Source organism: Prunus dulcis, chromosome 1 (assembly GCF_902201215.1).
Source record: "Prunus dulcis chromosome 1, ALMONDv2, whole genome shotgun sequence".
NCBI classification, from domain to species: Eukaryota; Viridiplantae; Streptophyta; class Magnoliopsida; order Rosales; family Rosaceae; genus Prunus; species Prunus dulcis.
This window is the reverse complement of record NC_047650.1, coordinates 22141496-22157495: the sequence shown is the minus strand read 5'-3', so window position 1 is coordinate 22157495 and position 16000 is coordinate 22141496. Positions and strand designations below refer to the sequence as shown.

The following is a 16000-nucleotide window of genomic DNA, read 5'->3' as shown; positions in this document are numbered from 1 at the left end:
CATCACAACCTCCCTCAGAATAGGTTTGAGAAACCGCATCCCATATAGCATGCTCGGATTCGATACGCATATAGCCAAGACTAATATCCGGGGTCATAGCCTGGAGAAGCCATGATCTAAGCATAGCATCTTCTTCAACCCATGTTATGAACTTCGGGTCAGTATCATCTGGTTGCTTCTTCTCTCCAGTCAAATATCCAATCCGACCTTTATCGGTAATATATAATCTCACAAAATGAGACCAAGCCAGATAATTTGTGCCATCAAGCTTAGTTGGCAACAATTGGACATTCATCAAATCTTGATGATTGGAATTGGCTGGAAGAGATATAAGAGGCCGAGAATTAGAAGAATTTGTTGTATCTCCCATTAGACCAGGAAAAAATAGAAGTCGGTAGTGTCTGTAGCGGTGGGCAGGTTTTGAGTATTTAGGGATTTAGTTTTGGGTATTAGGGATTTCTGGCTAATTTGGAGTAAACCTGTTAAAAGGTTTTTAAATTCCTCTCTAGAGAGCTCTGATACCATGTTGATTTCTCTAGAGATACAGGAATAGTCTTATGTCTTATTCTTCTCCCAAAGTCAACTCCTATGAGGAAGCCTCTTTTTTTTTTCTTGTTTGTTTTTTTTTTTCTTTTTTCTTTCCGGTATGAGGAAGCCTCTAACTATGCTAATCTGCTATTATGTACAATTAAGTATATACAAGTCAACAGTTGCTTCATCCAGCAGAAGGATTGTTGGGTTCTTTAGTATGGCTCGTGCAAGCGCTCTCCTCTGCTTCTGCCTTCCTGATAGTTGAACTCCTCTTTCTCCACAGTAAGTTTGATATCCCTCTTCCATGGAGCTGCAACATAAAAAATTGCATTTTCATTAGGACCCAACAATTAAATGTTGAATGTCTCTCTGTTGCAATGTGGTGTGGAGGAAAATTTATGTAGCCTTACCTTATGAACTCATGAGCATTGGCCAGCTTTGCTGCCTTTCTTACTTCAGCTACTGTTGCGTTCTCTTTGACATAGACTATGTTTTCATGAATGGTTTATTCAAAAAGCGTAGGCTCCTGGTAGGCAGTTTGAGACGTTAAGCTCTTCAAATTATAGCTCCTGATGTCGCATCCATCTATGGATACCGATCCGCTTAATGGGTCATAGAATCTTTCAATCAAGCCAATGACAGTGGATTTGCCTGAACCACTCTTTCCCACTAGTGCTATTGTGTCTCCAGCTTGTATTTTGAGACTCAGGCCCTTGAAGATCATCTGGTCAGGCCTGTCTGGGGTAAGAGAATACAACATCTCTTAGTTCTATGTGACCCCCGAGAGCCTTTTTAAAGTTAACCCCTTTAAGCTCTTCAGAGGAAATCTCACTTTCTCGGTCTAAGATAGAAAATATTGATTTGATGGTCCTCCCACCTCTTGCTAGATCAGAGGTCATGCTTCCTGCATCTGCGATGCTTTTACTACCAGTGCTCATTAAGACAAAGAAAGCTTGATGCATGTCATCTGCGATGCTTCGTGCATCTGCATCTGCATCTGCGATGCTTTTACTAGCTTCTGATTCATTAACCTCCCGCCATACCAGCTATTGCAGCTGTGTTTAAGAATTGGGAGCTGAACAGACAAAAAGCGAAAATCCATGACTGTTTGATGTTCTGCTTTCTGGCCTTTCATTGCAGCTCCAAATTGATTTAATATCCTTGTCTGAGAGGAAAATGCAGTGATAGTCGTGTGGTTGAAAGAAGCTTCACTTGCTAGTTGACTACCCTCAGCCTGTGCTTTCTTTGCTTTTGTAGACACACTCTTCATTAGAACACTCCTTGAATAGAAGCTTCCTATGAGCAAAGGCTGTACTGCAATCATTACAATGGATATCCTCCATGTGACTATTAGTCCAATCACAAAAGCCAGGGAGGCACTGTAGAAAACCTGCACCAATATTGGCATACGATCTGCGGTTAGGGACCTAACCATGTTTGCTTCAGTAGTTAGTCTTGCACAGATGGCAGCAGTTGTGTTCTCATCTTGATCGAACCACCCTATCTCAAAAGTGAGAATCTTTTCAAGCATTTTTGTTCGAACCCTTTTGGATAATCGCTCTCCCATAACTGCAAAATTGTAATGTTGGAGGAGATTGGCAATGAAGCTGAAAACTGCTAGGCTTAAGAAGATGTAGTAGTACATTTTGATGTCTGATTTGATGGTGGAATTTTCTGGTTGGAAGTAAATGGATACAATTGTTCCTAAGAAATAGGTATGAATTAGGTGAACAAATCTGAAGCCAGCAGACCCAAGACACCCTAGTATTTCTTGTTTCCACTCTGGTGCATTCATTTGCAATAAATGCCAACGGGAAGAGGAAGGATAAGAACTGTCCGGTAACTTTTTGATGTCAGAGTCATCACACTGCTGCATTTCGAATGAGTTTGGAATACTGGGGGAAAATACTGGAATGACTGGATACTCCGGGCTGTTTTGCAGGCTTGATCTCACACTTTTTGGTGTCTGTGGAGTCTGTTGATGCTTCATTTTGTGGTCTATAATGTCTTGTACATTATAGGGAATGTTAGGGCAACCATTGTGCATGGTTTTTTGCTGTAAGCTCCACCTTCTCCATTGTTCACAGGGACCAACTCATTGTGAGATCTTATTTCAATCACTCTCCCTGATTGAAGAACCGCTATCAAATCAGCTTCGCAAATAGTGGTGAGGCGGTGAGCTATGACAATAGTATTAGTTTATTCTTCCTTGTGAAGCCTGGTTTAAGGCTCCTTGTACCATTTTTTCAGATTGAGCATCCAAAGCACTTGTGGCTTCATCAAGCAGAAGAATTTCTGGGTTTCTGATAATTGCTCTTGCTATGGAAATCCTTTGCTTTTGTCCTTCAGACAATTGGACTCCAAATTGCCCAACCTGAAGTGAAGGTAAAATATTTATAGTCATATATAGCTATAAATAGTACTACTTTTGATGGAAACTTGGAATGAGTAGAATATTGTGGCATACTTAAGTGTCATATCCTTGAGGTAGTTTAACAATTAAGTCATGTGCTTTTGCAGCCTTAGATGCACTTATTAGGTGTTCCATTAGAGCTCCTTCCTTTCCGACTAAGATATTCTCTTTTATGGATGTTGCAAAGAGAATTGGCTCTTGATTGACCAGTCCGTCTGGGATCTCAACCATTGCAGTTGAAAGTTCTTTAACTTGTGTCCATCAAGAGGAATGTCTCCATTCACTGGATCATAAGATCTTTCAAGCAAAGAAATGATTGTTGACTTGCCAGAACCACTGCCTCCAACTAGACCCACCATCTTACCAGCTTGGACTTTAAGATTGAGTCCTTGAAGAACTGGGCTATCCGATCTTGATGGGTAGCAGAAATCAACATCTCTAAATTCGATATCTCCTTTCACATATGGTAAAACTTTTCCCTTTTAATCCTTTGAGTCAATAACAGGAATGCGGTCAATCATCTCAAATATCCAGGTAGCAGCGCCTCAGTGATGAAAGAGAGATTTGGAAGCACATTCATTATGGACCTGAAAATACAAGATTGAAGATGTGCGTTGATTCTTACAAGAGTTTTGAACTTAGAAAATTTATTATTATTATTATTTTTTCTTTTGCTGAGTTTAGGAAACTTACAATCCTCCCATAATCACACAGATTCCAGAAATAAAAACATGGCCACCTTTTTCTCCTTCCCCAGTAACAAGTTTGCAACCAACCGAAGCCTGAAAAGCCCAAGCAGCATAAATCATTCCCATGCTCCCTATCAGTAATCCCTTTGAGAAACCTTGCTTTATGCCAAGTTGTGTACTTTTTTCAAGAGCAATGTTGAACCTATTTAGTATTTGATGCTCCCCAACATATGAATAAACAGTGCTTGTTCTGCAATACCTACAACGACCCCATAGGCACCATTTATCTTAGCTCCCAAGTCCTTGAGTACCTTCCGAAATACAAATCCTGGAACGATAAACATGAGTGAGAATGGAAGAGAAACCACTGCCAGTCGCCAAGACAGTACAAATCCAAATGAAAAGCATATGATAAATGATGAGAGGTGAGCCAGGCAATTCGGTATCTACAAAAACAGAGGAAATACAGGTTGATCAATTCAAGATTACAGAGTGAAGAAGAAGAAGAAGAGCAAGGCCCATAAACAATTGAAAACCTTCTCGGTTATTGTGTCATGGATTAAATGGGCATCAGAAGAGATAGTAGAAATGACTTTGAAGATCATGGAAGAATTAGCTTGTTTGTCAAAGAAGGCAACTTCTTGCCTGGGGACTGATTTGAAGTATTCCATTCTCATGCGAGATGCCTGTCTCTCAGCAGTTCCGGTCCAACAAATTCCTTCTGCAAATCCTGAATGTTGACAGGTCAATAACATTAATCACACAACATTCAAAATGATACAATCAAATGAGTGTTGTTGAAATACATGTTTTCAGGGGTAAAGACTTGGCCACAAAAACCAATAAGGCTCAAAGTTAACATAATACCAATGAAAGCAGATATTCCAACTCCAATTGCAACAAAGAGCAGCCAGATTGAGTACTGTAAAGAAAATGTGTTGCACTTTCTTAGCCATATGAACTGGTAAGACTAACCAAAATTCAGTACCTCAGGACAGTTTGAAAGCCATGACAGTTAGTTCCATGATTTTGCATACCTTGTCCACAATGTCATTGGAGAAAGTACCGCCTCCGTATTCGTTGATCACAGGGCTGAGGACCAGCATCATCAACGGTGTCATCAACCCATCTCCAATGCTACCCAGAGTCCCCAAAACCAATAATAACTTGTCCACACCATCTGCATACCTGAAAATTCCACCTTTCTTCGCCATCTTACAAGCTGCTGTGCAGGACAGTGTCACTTACAAAGAGAAATGACCTTAAGTCTCCATCTTATGAAATTTCATGCCACCATGCAATTAACATTAGGCTTTATTGTTATGAGATGAGATAACATTAGGCTTACCTTCTTGTATTTTCTGACATTTTAACTTTTGATATGAAATATATTTATACTTGGAGATTGTAACCCATGTCAGACTCTAGTTTTCTATTGTAGTCTACATATTTTTTTTCTTGTTGATTAAGTTCCACTGCACCTTATATATATTTTTGTCCTTAAATGAATTGGTGAGTCCACATATAATGTCATATATATTTTTAAAAGTAATCATTCAGTTTCGGACTAAAATTTTTGCTTATAGTTTTTCTTTTGATCATTTAGGAAGGGCGGATTGGAACTTGGGACCTCTTCTAACATTGGGAAGAGAAGTATCACTACACCAATAAGTAGTGTAAGTCTTTGCATATAGTTAATACTCGTTTCAGAATAAATTGGCATTTTGTTGATTACATGAGACTGGCGTAGAAATGTCTTCATGAGTCCAGCTTCTGTGTTTCTTGTTTTTTTGGCTTTGCCTTTTGCCTCCTTGCAACATTGGGAAATATAGAAGAAAAACAAAGAATTCATGTGACTCATGAATGGCGTCTTAGAGCAACTCCACCTATTTGCCCTTTGTCATGGCAAGAGGGGGACTAGGGCAGCTACTATTCATGTCAATAGTGGCTGCCCTTGCAAAAAGCAATGTGTGTTTCCACCCATTGTCATGGCAAATGGCAAATACTATTCATTTTTTTTGTTTTTTCACAAATTTGTTTACCTAAACAATTAATTTGGATAATATTTTTGGGTTCGTACATGTCAATATTTATTATAAAAATTCATATCTCAATCGGATAAAATTTTCGGATAAGACGATAAATAAAAATACAATTTTAAAAGTGAATAAAATGTTGGGTAAAAAGTGAATAATAGTAGAAGTAGAAGAAAATGTATGAGGATTTAGTGTTGAAAGTAAAGAGTATTGGTAGGTATTTATAGAAAAAAAAAAATTTCAAGATTTTTTGGGTATTTTTTTCATAATTTTATAGCTAAAAAAAAAAAAAAAAAAACACACAGCCGTTGGATTGGAGGAGAGCAGGCGATCGGAGCGCCCAGACGACGACACATGTCTTCTAGCTGTTGGTGGAGCGCAGGGCCGACGTCAGCGCACGCTGATGTCATCCTCCCCCCTCCGGCTGCAAGTCGGGCAAGACCTGCCTTCGGGCCAGCTCGTCTTCGTGGGTCCCACATCTAGCCCTGACAAAAGTGGCCTGCTGGAATTGGATTTTTTGCTTGGCCTCCCCTGAGCCTTGGGCTTGGGCTCCTCGCTGGAGTTGCTGTTATATCTCCTAATTCTGGGTAGCTTCCTCCTGTTTGATGGCGTTTGTAGTTTGTCCCCTTCTTTTCTGGGGCTTTTGAAGTTGGTTTGCTTTAGTTTCTGCTTTGGTCTAGCGGAAGTTTTGTCACGTTGCCCAAATTTTATGGTTCAAATGATGCTTAATCCACTATCATAGCAAAATATCTTGTACCTTTACTGATTTCAGTATACATTTTCACAATTATTCCCATCTCTGCATCTAACTAAGAATTCGCGTTTATCAATTAATTATCATAGATACTTTGTCATTTTACGTTTTAAAGTTAACATATGCCCCGTTTATGTGCCTTATGTTTTTGGTTTATATATTTAAGCAGCCATGCATTTTTACTTGATAAATTATGTGCCTATAGATCCGAGGAAAAGCAAATGAGCATTGAAACAATTATTTTTAGTGAAATATTGAACCAGTAGTTTGACTGGAAAAATTGATTGCAGAAAACAATTTGTTAGTAGTCAAGACAAAATGTTGATTGTGAGAATTTGCAGAGAACAAAACATAACAACATCATCAACCTTATTGTGTTTCATCAATTCAGGAAAACTTTGTTTAATAATCATGGAAGTTTCCCAGCCTTCATGTTGAACTTGAAAGCTATGGGATTCTACGTTTTCATGCAGCTCCATATATATGCCTTTTTCTTTTTTGTTTTATTTTTATTTTGGTCAATTTCTACTGCTTTACCAAAAACTTCCCCCGCAGGAATTACATGGACCGTCCTCAACTTACACCTGCATGGACAAATGGTATGGAGACTGATTGCTTTGCAGTTTTATCAGAGAATGGTAGGCACCGCCATGTCCGATAGCAAGTAGCTCATGGTGTGATCCTTTTTCTGCTACTTTCCCATTCACTATCACAGCAATGGAGTTTGCTTTTTGTATAGTTGACAACCTGTGAGCTACAACAACACATGTTCTGCCAACCATCATCTTCTCCAGTGCTTCCTGGACTAAATTCTCTGACACACTATCAAGTGCACTGGTTGCTTCATCCAGCAGAAGGATTGTTGGGTTCTTTAGCATCGCTCGTGCAAGTGCTATCCTCTGCTTCTGCCCTCCTGATAGTTGAACTCCTCTTTCTCCACAGTAAGTTTCATATCCCTCTTCCATAGAGCTGCAACATAAAATAAAATAAAAAATTTATAAAAAAAAGCATTTTGCATTAGGATCAACAATTTAAATGTTAATGTGGAGACAAATGTAGCCGTACCTTATAAATTCATGAGCATTGGCAAGCTTTGCTGCCTTTCTTACTTCAGCTACTGTTGCATTTTCTTTACCATAGACTATGTTTTCATGGATGGTTCCTCCAAAAAGAGTAGGCTCCTGGCTTACTAAAGCTATTTGTGACCTCAACTTTCTCAAATTATAGAGCTTGATGTCACATCCATCTATGGATACTGATCCATTTAGTGGGTCGTAAAATCTTTCAATCAAGCCAATGACAGTGGATTTTCCAGAACCACTCTGTCCCACTAGTGCCATTGTTTTTCCAGCTTCTATCTTGAGATTCAGGCCCTTGAAGATCATCTGGTCAGGCCTGACTGGGTAAGCAAATACAACATTCTTTAGTTCTATGAGACCCTTGAAAGTCTTTTTTATCCCTTCAAGCTCTTCTGATGAAATTTCACTCTCTCTGCCTAGGATGGAGAATATTGATTTGATGGCTCTCCCCCCTCTCGCTAGATCAGAAGTCATGCTTCCTGCATCGGCAATGTTTTTACCAGTGCTCATTAAGATGAAGAAAACTTGAAACAGGTGTTTCGCCGTTACTAAATTTTGATTCATTAGCCTGCCCCCATACCAATAAGTCAAGGCTATTGCAGCTGTTGTCAAGAATTGGGAGCTGAACAGACCAAAACCTGAAATCCATGACTGTTTGATGTTCTCCTTCCTAGGCCCTCTCATTGCATCTCCAAACAGATTTAGTATCCTCTTCTGAGAGGAAAATGCAGTGATAGTTCTGTGGTTGAAAGTAGCTTCACTAGCTAGTTGGCTACCCTCAGCCTGTGCTTTCTGTGCTTTTATAGACATACTCTTCATTAGAACACTCCTTGAATAGAAGCTTCCTATGAGCAAAGGTTGTATTGCAATCATTACAATGGCTATCCTCCATGTCACTATCAGTCCAATCACAAAAGCTATGGAGGCACTGAAAAAGACCTGAACCAACAATGATATACGATCTGCAGTTAGGGATCTAACCATGTTTGCTTCAGTGGTTAGCCGTGCACAGATGGCAGCACTTGTGTTTTCATCCTGATCAAACCACCCTATCTCAAAGGTGAGAATTTTTTCGAGCATTTTTATTCGAACCCTTTTGGATAAACGCTCTCCCATAACTGCAAAACTGTAATGTTGGAGGAGATTAGCAATGAAGCTGAAAACTGCTAGGCTTAAGAAGATGTAGCAGTAGAATCTGGTTTCTGATTTGATGGTGGAATTGTTTGTTTGGAAGTAAACTGCTACAACTGTTCCTAAGCAATAGGCATGAACTGGCTGAATAGATCCAAAGCCAGCAGCCCCTAGACACCCTAGTATTGCTTGCTTCCACTCAGGTGCATTCATTTTAAATAAACGCCAAGTAGAAGAGGAAGGATAAGAGCTGTCTTGTGACATTTCATCGTCAAATTCATCATACTGGCCTGCTTGAAAGGAGTTTGTAATGCTGATGGAAAATATTGGGGTGATTGGATATGCCGGGCTGTTTTGCCAGCTTGATCTTACATTCCTTGGTACCGGGCTGTTTTGCCAGCTTGATCTCGCACTCCTCAGTGCAGGGCTGTTTTGCAAGCTTGATCTCACACTATTTGGTGTATGTGGAGTTCGTGGATGCTTGATTATAATATCCTCTGGATGATAGGAAATGTCAGGACCATTCCGCATTGCTTGTTGCTGCAATTGCAGCATTTTACTGTATGCTCCACCTTCTCCATCGTTCTTGTGGACCAAGTCCTCATGAGATCCCATTTCCACCACTCTACCTGATTGAAGAACCACTATCAAATCAGCCTTGCGGATTGTGGTGAGGCGGTGAGCTATGACAATTGTTGTTCTTCCTTGTGAAGCTTGGTCCAAGGCTTCTTGCACAACTTTTTCAGATTGCGCATCCAAAGCACTTGTGGCTTCATCAAGCAAAAGAATTTTTGGGTCTCTGATTATTGCTCTTGCTATAGAAATCCTTTGCTTTTGTCCTCCAGCCAATTGAACTCCAAATTGCCCAACCTGAAGTAAGAGGTAAAAAACTTCAACTCAAATATAGCTATGAATACATTGAATAATTAGTTTTGCTTGAAACTTGGAATGAGTATAATATTGTGGCATACTTGAGTGTCAAATCCTAGGGGGAGTTTGACAATGAAGTCATGTGCATTTGCAGCCTTAGCTGCACTTATTACATGTTCCATTGAAGCTCCTTCCTTTCCAAATAAAATATTCTCTTTTATGGATGTTGCAAAGAGAATTGGCTCTTGATTGACCAGTCCCATCTGGGATCTCAACCATTGCAGCTGAAATTTATTTAACTTGTATCCGTCAAGGAGGATATCTCCTTTTACTGGATCATAAAATCTTTCAAGTAAAGAAATGATTGTTGACTTTCCAGAACCACTGCCTCCAACAAGACCCACCATCTTACCAGCTTGGACTTTAAGGTTGAGTCCTTGAAGAACTGGGGTATCAGGTCTTGATGGATAGTAGAAATTAACCTTTCTAAATTCGATATCGCCCTTCACATATGCTAAAACTTTTCCCCTTTCATCTTCAGAGTCAATAGCAGGAATGCGGTCAATCATTTCAAATATTCTGGCAGCAGCATCAGTAGCCTGGGTGATAAAAGAGAGATTTGGAAGCGCATTCATAATGGCCCTGAAAATACGAGATTGAAGCCATTAGTTGAGACAAATGAGGGGTAAAAAAGAGAGGAGATTCCTAGGGAAAGAGAGGCGTATCAGTTCTTACAAGAGTCTTATAACACACAAGAAACATCAAGGTAATTGAATGCAGTTCATATCAAATGACATACATAAGTTCAAACACGTATGCATATATTGATACATTCTGATATGTTTATATACCTGAATGCAGTTCATATCAAATGACATACATAAGTTCAAACACGTATGCATATATTGATACATTCTGATATGTTTATATACCTGAAGTGATAGACATGTGGTTGCATATAGAAAAGAAGTATAAAGAAAAGTAACTTACAATCCTCCCAGAATTACACAGATTCCAGAAATAAAAACAAGACCACCTTTTTCTCCTCTCTCAGTAACAAGTTTGCTACCAACCCAAGCCTGAAAAGCCCAAGCAGCATAAATCATTCCCATGCTCCCTATGAGAAGTCCCTTTGTGAAACCTTGTTTTATGCCGAGCTCTGTACTATTTTCAAGAGCAATGCTGAACTTTTTTAGTGTTTGATTTTCCCCAACATACGAATAAACTGTACGGATTGATGAGATTGCTTGTTCCGCAATCCCTCCAGCAACCCTATAGGCACCGTTTGTCTCAGCTCCCAAGTCCTTGAGCACCTTCCCAAATACAATTCCAGGAATCAAAAACATGAGGGAGAACGGAAGAGCAGCCAGTGCCAGCCGCCAAGAAAGCACGAAGGCAACAGGAAAGCAGAAGAGGAATGATGAGAGGTGAGCCAGGCAGTTCGGCATCTACATAAGAGGAGAAATACAGGTGATCAATACATGTTTACAATATGAAGAAGAAAGAAGAAGAACAAGGCATGCCAAAGGCAATTGAAAACCTTTTCAGCTATTGTGTCTTGGATTAAATGGGCATCAGACGAGATAGTAGAAATGACTTGGAAGGTCATGGAAGAATTAGCTTGACTGTCAAAGAAGGCAACTTCTTGCCTGAGGACTGACTTTAAGTATTCCATTCTCATCCGAGATGTCTGTCTCTCAGCAGTTCTGGTCCAACAAATTCCTTCTGCAAGTTACCAATGTTGACAAGTATATATAATATGCATCATTGGAAATGGTACGTGGTTCTTCAGCTTATGTTCACTCAAGTGCGTATATACTATATAGTCTGCAGATTATGTTCACTCAAGATGATTTGACAACTCTAAAACCAGAAAACCCAGTGTTGCAGGTTCAGAGCTCTAGAAGCCTATCATGTTTGTAGAGACTAAAGAAACCGAAGCACCAAACAACCCCTGAAAGAGAAACAAACATAGAAATTTAAAGTTGACATAATACCAATGAAAGCAGATACTCCAACTCCAATTGCAACAATGAGCAGCCTGAGTGAGTACTGTGAATCAAAGAAAACGAGTTGGCACTTTGTTAGCCTTGGCCATATAAAATGGAAATATATAAACCAACCAAAATTCATAGTCTGAGGACAGGACAGTTTGATAAAACTAGCAAGTTAACCTTGTCCACAATGGCATTGGAGAAAGTAAGAGTGCCTTCTCCACCTCCATATTCATTGATCACACGGCTGAGAACAAGCATTGTAAGAGGTGTCATCAACCCATCTCCAATGCTGCCCAAAGTCCCAAACACCATCAGCAACTTGTCCACACCATCTGCATACTTGAAAAGCCCTCCCTTCTTCCCCATCTTACAAGCTACAGAATACAAATCACACCAATCACTTGCAAATTAATAGAAATAAAATTCACATTGTTTAAGAGATGAGATAGCTTAGTCGCTGGCTTAGTTAGTAACCCAAAAACAAAAAACAAAAAAACCATCGTTAAGAGATAAGATAACTTACTAGAGGTGGCCTTCCCTTCTTGTATTTTATGACATTTTCAACTTCACTGATACCAAATGGATCATATATAGCTAATAACTTAATGCACATTTTAGAATAAATCGGCATTTTGTTTGATTACTTAGGACTTGTCGAAATGTTGGTTTCCATAAATTCCAACTGTCTATGTTTCTGGTTTTCTTCGCATTCCTCTTGCCTTCATGCAACATTAGGAAATATAACAAGACAAAATCTTTTTGTCTTTTCTTAATTTTTTTAATTCTTCAAACATGTCAGGCCAAAAAGTCAAAGGAAAATTCTTCAAACATGGGTCATCAACCGGCCTGGGTGAATCTTTGAGATGCATATTAATTTGACACGTGTGAGTAGATTATGTTGAACTCAATTTTGATTCTTTTAAGTTTCATCATCAACTCTGAGCCAAACTTACTAGATTGTGCTGTTGGAAGTATGCCCCTTGTCCTCGAACACATTTTGAGTTAATGATTGGCTAAAAAAAACGCATCTCAGATTTTGGTGCAAAAAAAAAAAACGCATCTTAGATTTTGCTAGCATCTGCTTGTATATTTTCAGGCTCATCCCCAAGGAGTTTTGCTGACTTAAAAAATGAAAAGGCATCATCAAAACAATATATAAACATGTTGTCCAACGACAGGTCCTTTGTTTCAACCTTATCAGGTTGGTCATGCCCCCTTACTTCTTATTGAAACATAACATTCCTTCCTTAAAGCGTTACATATTAAATCTATCTACTATGCCATTGCCATTTCTGTGAGTGGAGTAAAAACTCAGCTGTTAAGCAGAGTGGCTGTTTTGAAGCTGAATAAATATGCTCCTCCACGTCCAGTGGCAAGTAGCTCATTGTGTGAACCTTGTTCCACAACCTTTCCATTCTCTATCACAGAAATGGAGTCTGCCCTTTGTATCGTGGACAGCCGATGAGCTACCACTACACATGTTCTACCTAAAAGGACTGAGATTAATTGATGTATTTCATTGATTTGTTTACAGGTACAGGTCTATGAATATATACAGTTTGAATATAGCTACCTACCACATATATCTAGTTATATACATGTATCTAATTATAGCTACCTACCACATATACATGTATCTAATACATGTATCTAATTATAGCTAACCTACCACAGATACATGTATCTAATTAACTGAATCAATTGATGGAGCAGATTGAGTTGGTGATGAACTGATCTCCTTTGATGTAGGAGGTTCCCTAATACTACCAACCATCATCTTGTCAAGCGCTTCCTAGACTAGAGTCTCCAATACGCTATCGAGAGCACTGGTGGCTTCATCTAATAGGAGAATTCTCGGGTTCTTGAGTATCGCTCGAGCAAGTGCTATTCTATGCTTTTGACCCCCTGAGAGTTGCACCCCTCTTTCTCCACATTAAGTTTGATATCCATCTTTCATACCACTGGATTATATATAGACTATGCCTTGTTAAAGAACAAATAAAAGTTACAAAATGTTGTGTGCCTCAGTTTCAATAAGAAATTTAGGAAGATATATATGTTAGTACCTTACAAATTCATAAGCATTGGCAAGACTTTCTGCCCTTCTTACTTCAGATTCCCTGTAATTCTTTTTGGAAGTAAACTGAGGCAATTGATCCCATGCAATAGGAAATGCCTGTATAGCTCCAAAGCCAGCAGCACCTAGACACCCAAGTGTAGAGAATATATTTCCTTGTATTTAACATATTACACAAAGCCCCTATTTATATTAGTACAGGATATCTACTTAAGGTAGGAAATAATATAGACATGAATACAATCTGATTTACAGCTGGAAATCCAATTTACAGCAGGAAAGGCTAATTGCTAGGAGGAGATTGTGAAGTTGACTTCCATGTAGGCTAGGAAAGAAAGGTTAAGTTAACACCCCCTGCAAACTGGGTGTCACAGGATGCACAAGTTTGGAGACATATGCTGATGGCGTGGCTTGTGAAGGGCTTTGGTGAACAGGTCCGCAGGTTGGTCGACAGAAGGAACAAAGCAAATTTGATGACTTCTAAGAGCCACCTTTTCACGAACAAAGTGATAGTCCAACTCAATGTGACATGTGCGAGCATGGAAAACTGGATTGGCAGCCATGTACGTGGTGCTGAGATTGTCACAAAAGAGTTGGACCGGGAACCTAAGACGCACACCCAATTCATGAAGAAGGGAGCATATCCAAGTGGTTTCGGCACAAGCATGAGAGAGGGCACGATATTCCGACTCTGTATTAGAGCGCGAGACCATGGGTTGCTTATTGGAACACCATGAGATGAGATTAGTTCCAAGCGTAATCACATATCCAATGGTGGACCGATGAGAGTCGGGGCACCCAGCCCAATCTGCATCAGAATAGGCGGAGAGGCAAGCAACGATAGTTTAAGGAGTAAAGGTGAGGCCGAGATCAATAGTGCCTTTGATGTACCTAAGCATCCATTTGGCCGCAACAAGGTGAGTGGTGCGAGGAGCACTCATGAACTAAGCAACAGTGTTGACGGCAAAAGATATGTCAAGGCGAGTAAGAGCGAGATACTATAAACTGCCAACAAGCTCGCGATACTCAGTTGGGTTGGAGATGAGAGCACTATCGGAGACAGAGAGGAGAACCTTGGCAGCCAATGGAGTATATGCGGGTTTGGAGTTGAGAAGATTGGCTTTCTTTAAAAGATCATGTGAATATTTGAGTTGATTGATGTGCAGAGTGTCATCCTTATGAAGAACCTGTAAACCCAAGAAATAGCAAAGTGGACCAAGGTCTTTGATGTCAAAGTGGCCACCTAAAAGAGAGATGAATTGTTGGAGGTGAGTGGAATCACTGCCAGTTACCACGATGTCGCCGACATATAGAAGGAGAAATATGGTATGGGACGCCTGTTGAAAAATAAATAAGGAAGTGTCAGCTTGGCTCAGTGCAAAGCCCATAGAGAGAAGGAAAGTACTGATGCAATGGAACCAAGCACGAGGTGCTTGTTTGAGGCCATAGAGTGCTTTGTGGAGCTTGCAAACATAAGAAGGACGAGTGAGATCAATAAAACTAGGGGGTTGAGCCATGTAGACATCTTCTTGAAGAAACCCATGGAGAAAGGCATTTTTGAAATCAAGTTGACGAAAAGACCAACCACGAGAAACTGCAAGACTAAGAACAGTGCGAATGGTGGCAGGCTTGACAACAGGACTAAAGGTTTCAACGTAGTCTATGCCCAGACGTTGATGAAAACTGACAGGACCCGACCCAATTTCCACTTTGGAATTCGAGCCAAGTCCTGTGCGTGTCCGACACTAGGCGAATGTCGGGCACAAGGGACCTTTTTACCCTTCTTACGTCAACTTCCCTTTAAAATTCCTTTAGACTTCTGCCGAAAATTCGGCAGAGTCTCCCCTATATTTTGACCAATCCCAAAACTTTTCACCTGTTAAACATTCAACAAATCCACACCAACTGCCAGAATAGGATAAACCAATATTTGCCAGTTCCAGTTTTTCCACTAAAACTCGATATCAGAGCAATTTTCTAAAGTTCACGGGGTTTTCAGGGATTTTTCTACAAACTCTACCTGACTTTGAAGCGCGGAAGCTATGAGTGGCCCGGTAGTGGATCCTGTGCACTTCTACGACCTGGGGGCGAAAAACAAGTTTTAAACTGTGAGTGGACAAAATAAAATTCTTAAAAACAAGCCAGAATATAATACCCCCGTTTTGAAATAACTAAGGATATTTATATATAGATATCGATAATTTAACTATATTTCAATATAAGAAATTCTATAAGCATGAATCAGTATGCTGATGAATAAACTTACATAATCGATCAAATATATAAAGACATCACTGCCTGGAGAAATCAAAGAACTAGTATAACCGAATAAAGATATAAAGATATAAATGTGCAAATACTAAAAAAACCGATATAAAATAACTGAAAGTCATCCTTGAATAAAAGAAAACTCAAAATCCTTT

The 16000-nt window shown here is 39.6% G+C and overlaps 2 protein-coding genes and 1 pseudogene across 2 annotated transcripts; all 3 read right to left on the bottom strand.

Moving 5' to 3' along the window:
* Positions 1-678: 678 nt before the first annotated feature.
* Positions 679-4847, bottom strand: LOC117616531 (annotated as a pseudogene).
* Positions 4848-7001: 2154 nt separating this feature from the next.
* LOC117616523 (putative multidrug resistance protein) lies at positions 7002-11178 on the bottom strand. Its single transcript, XM_034345866.1, has 5 exons — positions 11044-11178; positions 10494-10951; positions 9605-10145; positions 7489-9503; positions 7002-7392 (listed from the first exon to the last, which is right to left on the bottom strand). The coding sequence occupies exons 1-5, from the start codon at positions 11176-11178 to the stop codon at positions 7002-7004; spliced, it is 3540 nt and encodes a 1179-aa protein (XP_034201757.1).
* Positions 11179-11395: 217 nt separating this feature from the next.
* On the bottom strand, positions 11396-11866 carry LOC117616513 (ABC transporter B family member 15-like). The gene is made up of 3 exons (XM_034345854.1): positions 11678-11866; positions 11501-11555; positions 11396-11457 (listed from the first exon to the last, which is right to left on the bottom strand). The coding sequence occupies exons 1-3, from the start codon at positions 11864-11866 to the stop codon at positions 11396-11398; spliced, it is 306 nt and encodes a 101-aa protein (XP_034201745.1).
* Between the last annotated feature and the right edge of the window lie 4134 nt (positions 11867-16000).

Excerpts from the sequence above, each read along its gene's own strand:
- LOC117616523 (XM_034345866.1), bottom strand. The coding sequence starts at position 11,178 with ATGGAATACTTAAAGTCAGTCCTCAGGCAAGAAGTTGCCTTCTTTGAC. Across the intron at positions 10,952-11,043 it reads AAGACACAATAGCTGAAAAG|ATGCCGAACTGCCTGGCTCA; the intron begins GTTTTCAATTGC and ends CCTCTTATGTAG. Across the intron at positions 10,146-10,493 it reads TGTGTAATTCTGGGAGGATT|GGCCATTATGAATGCGCTTC; the intron begins GTAAGTTACTTT and ends TCGTATTTTCAG.
- LOC117616513 (XM_034345854.1), bottom strand. The coding sequence starts at position 11,866 with ATGGGGAAGAAGGGAGGGCTTTTCAAGTATGCAGATGGTGTGGACAAG. Across the intron at positions 11,556-11,677 it reads CCAATGCCATTGTGGACAAG|TACTCACTCAGGCTGCTCAT; the intron begins GTTAACTTGCTA and ends TTTGATTCACAG. Across the intron at positions 11,458-11,500 it reads TGGAGTATCTGCTTTCATTG|GGGTTGTTTGGTGCTTCGGT; the intron begins GTATTATGTCAA and ends TTTCTCTTTCAG.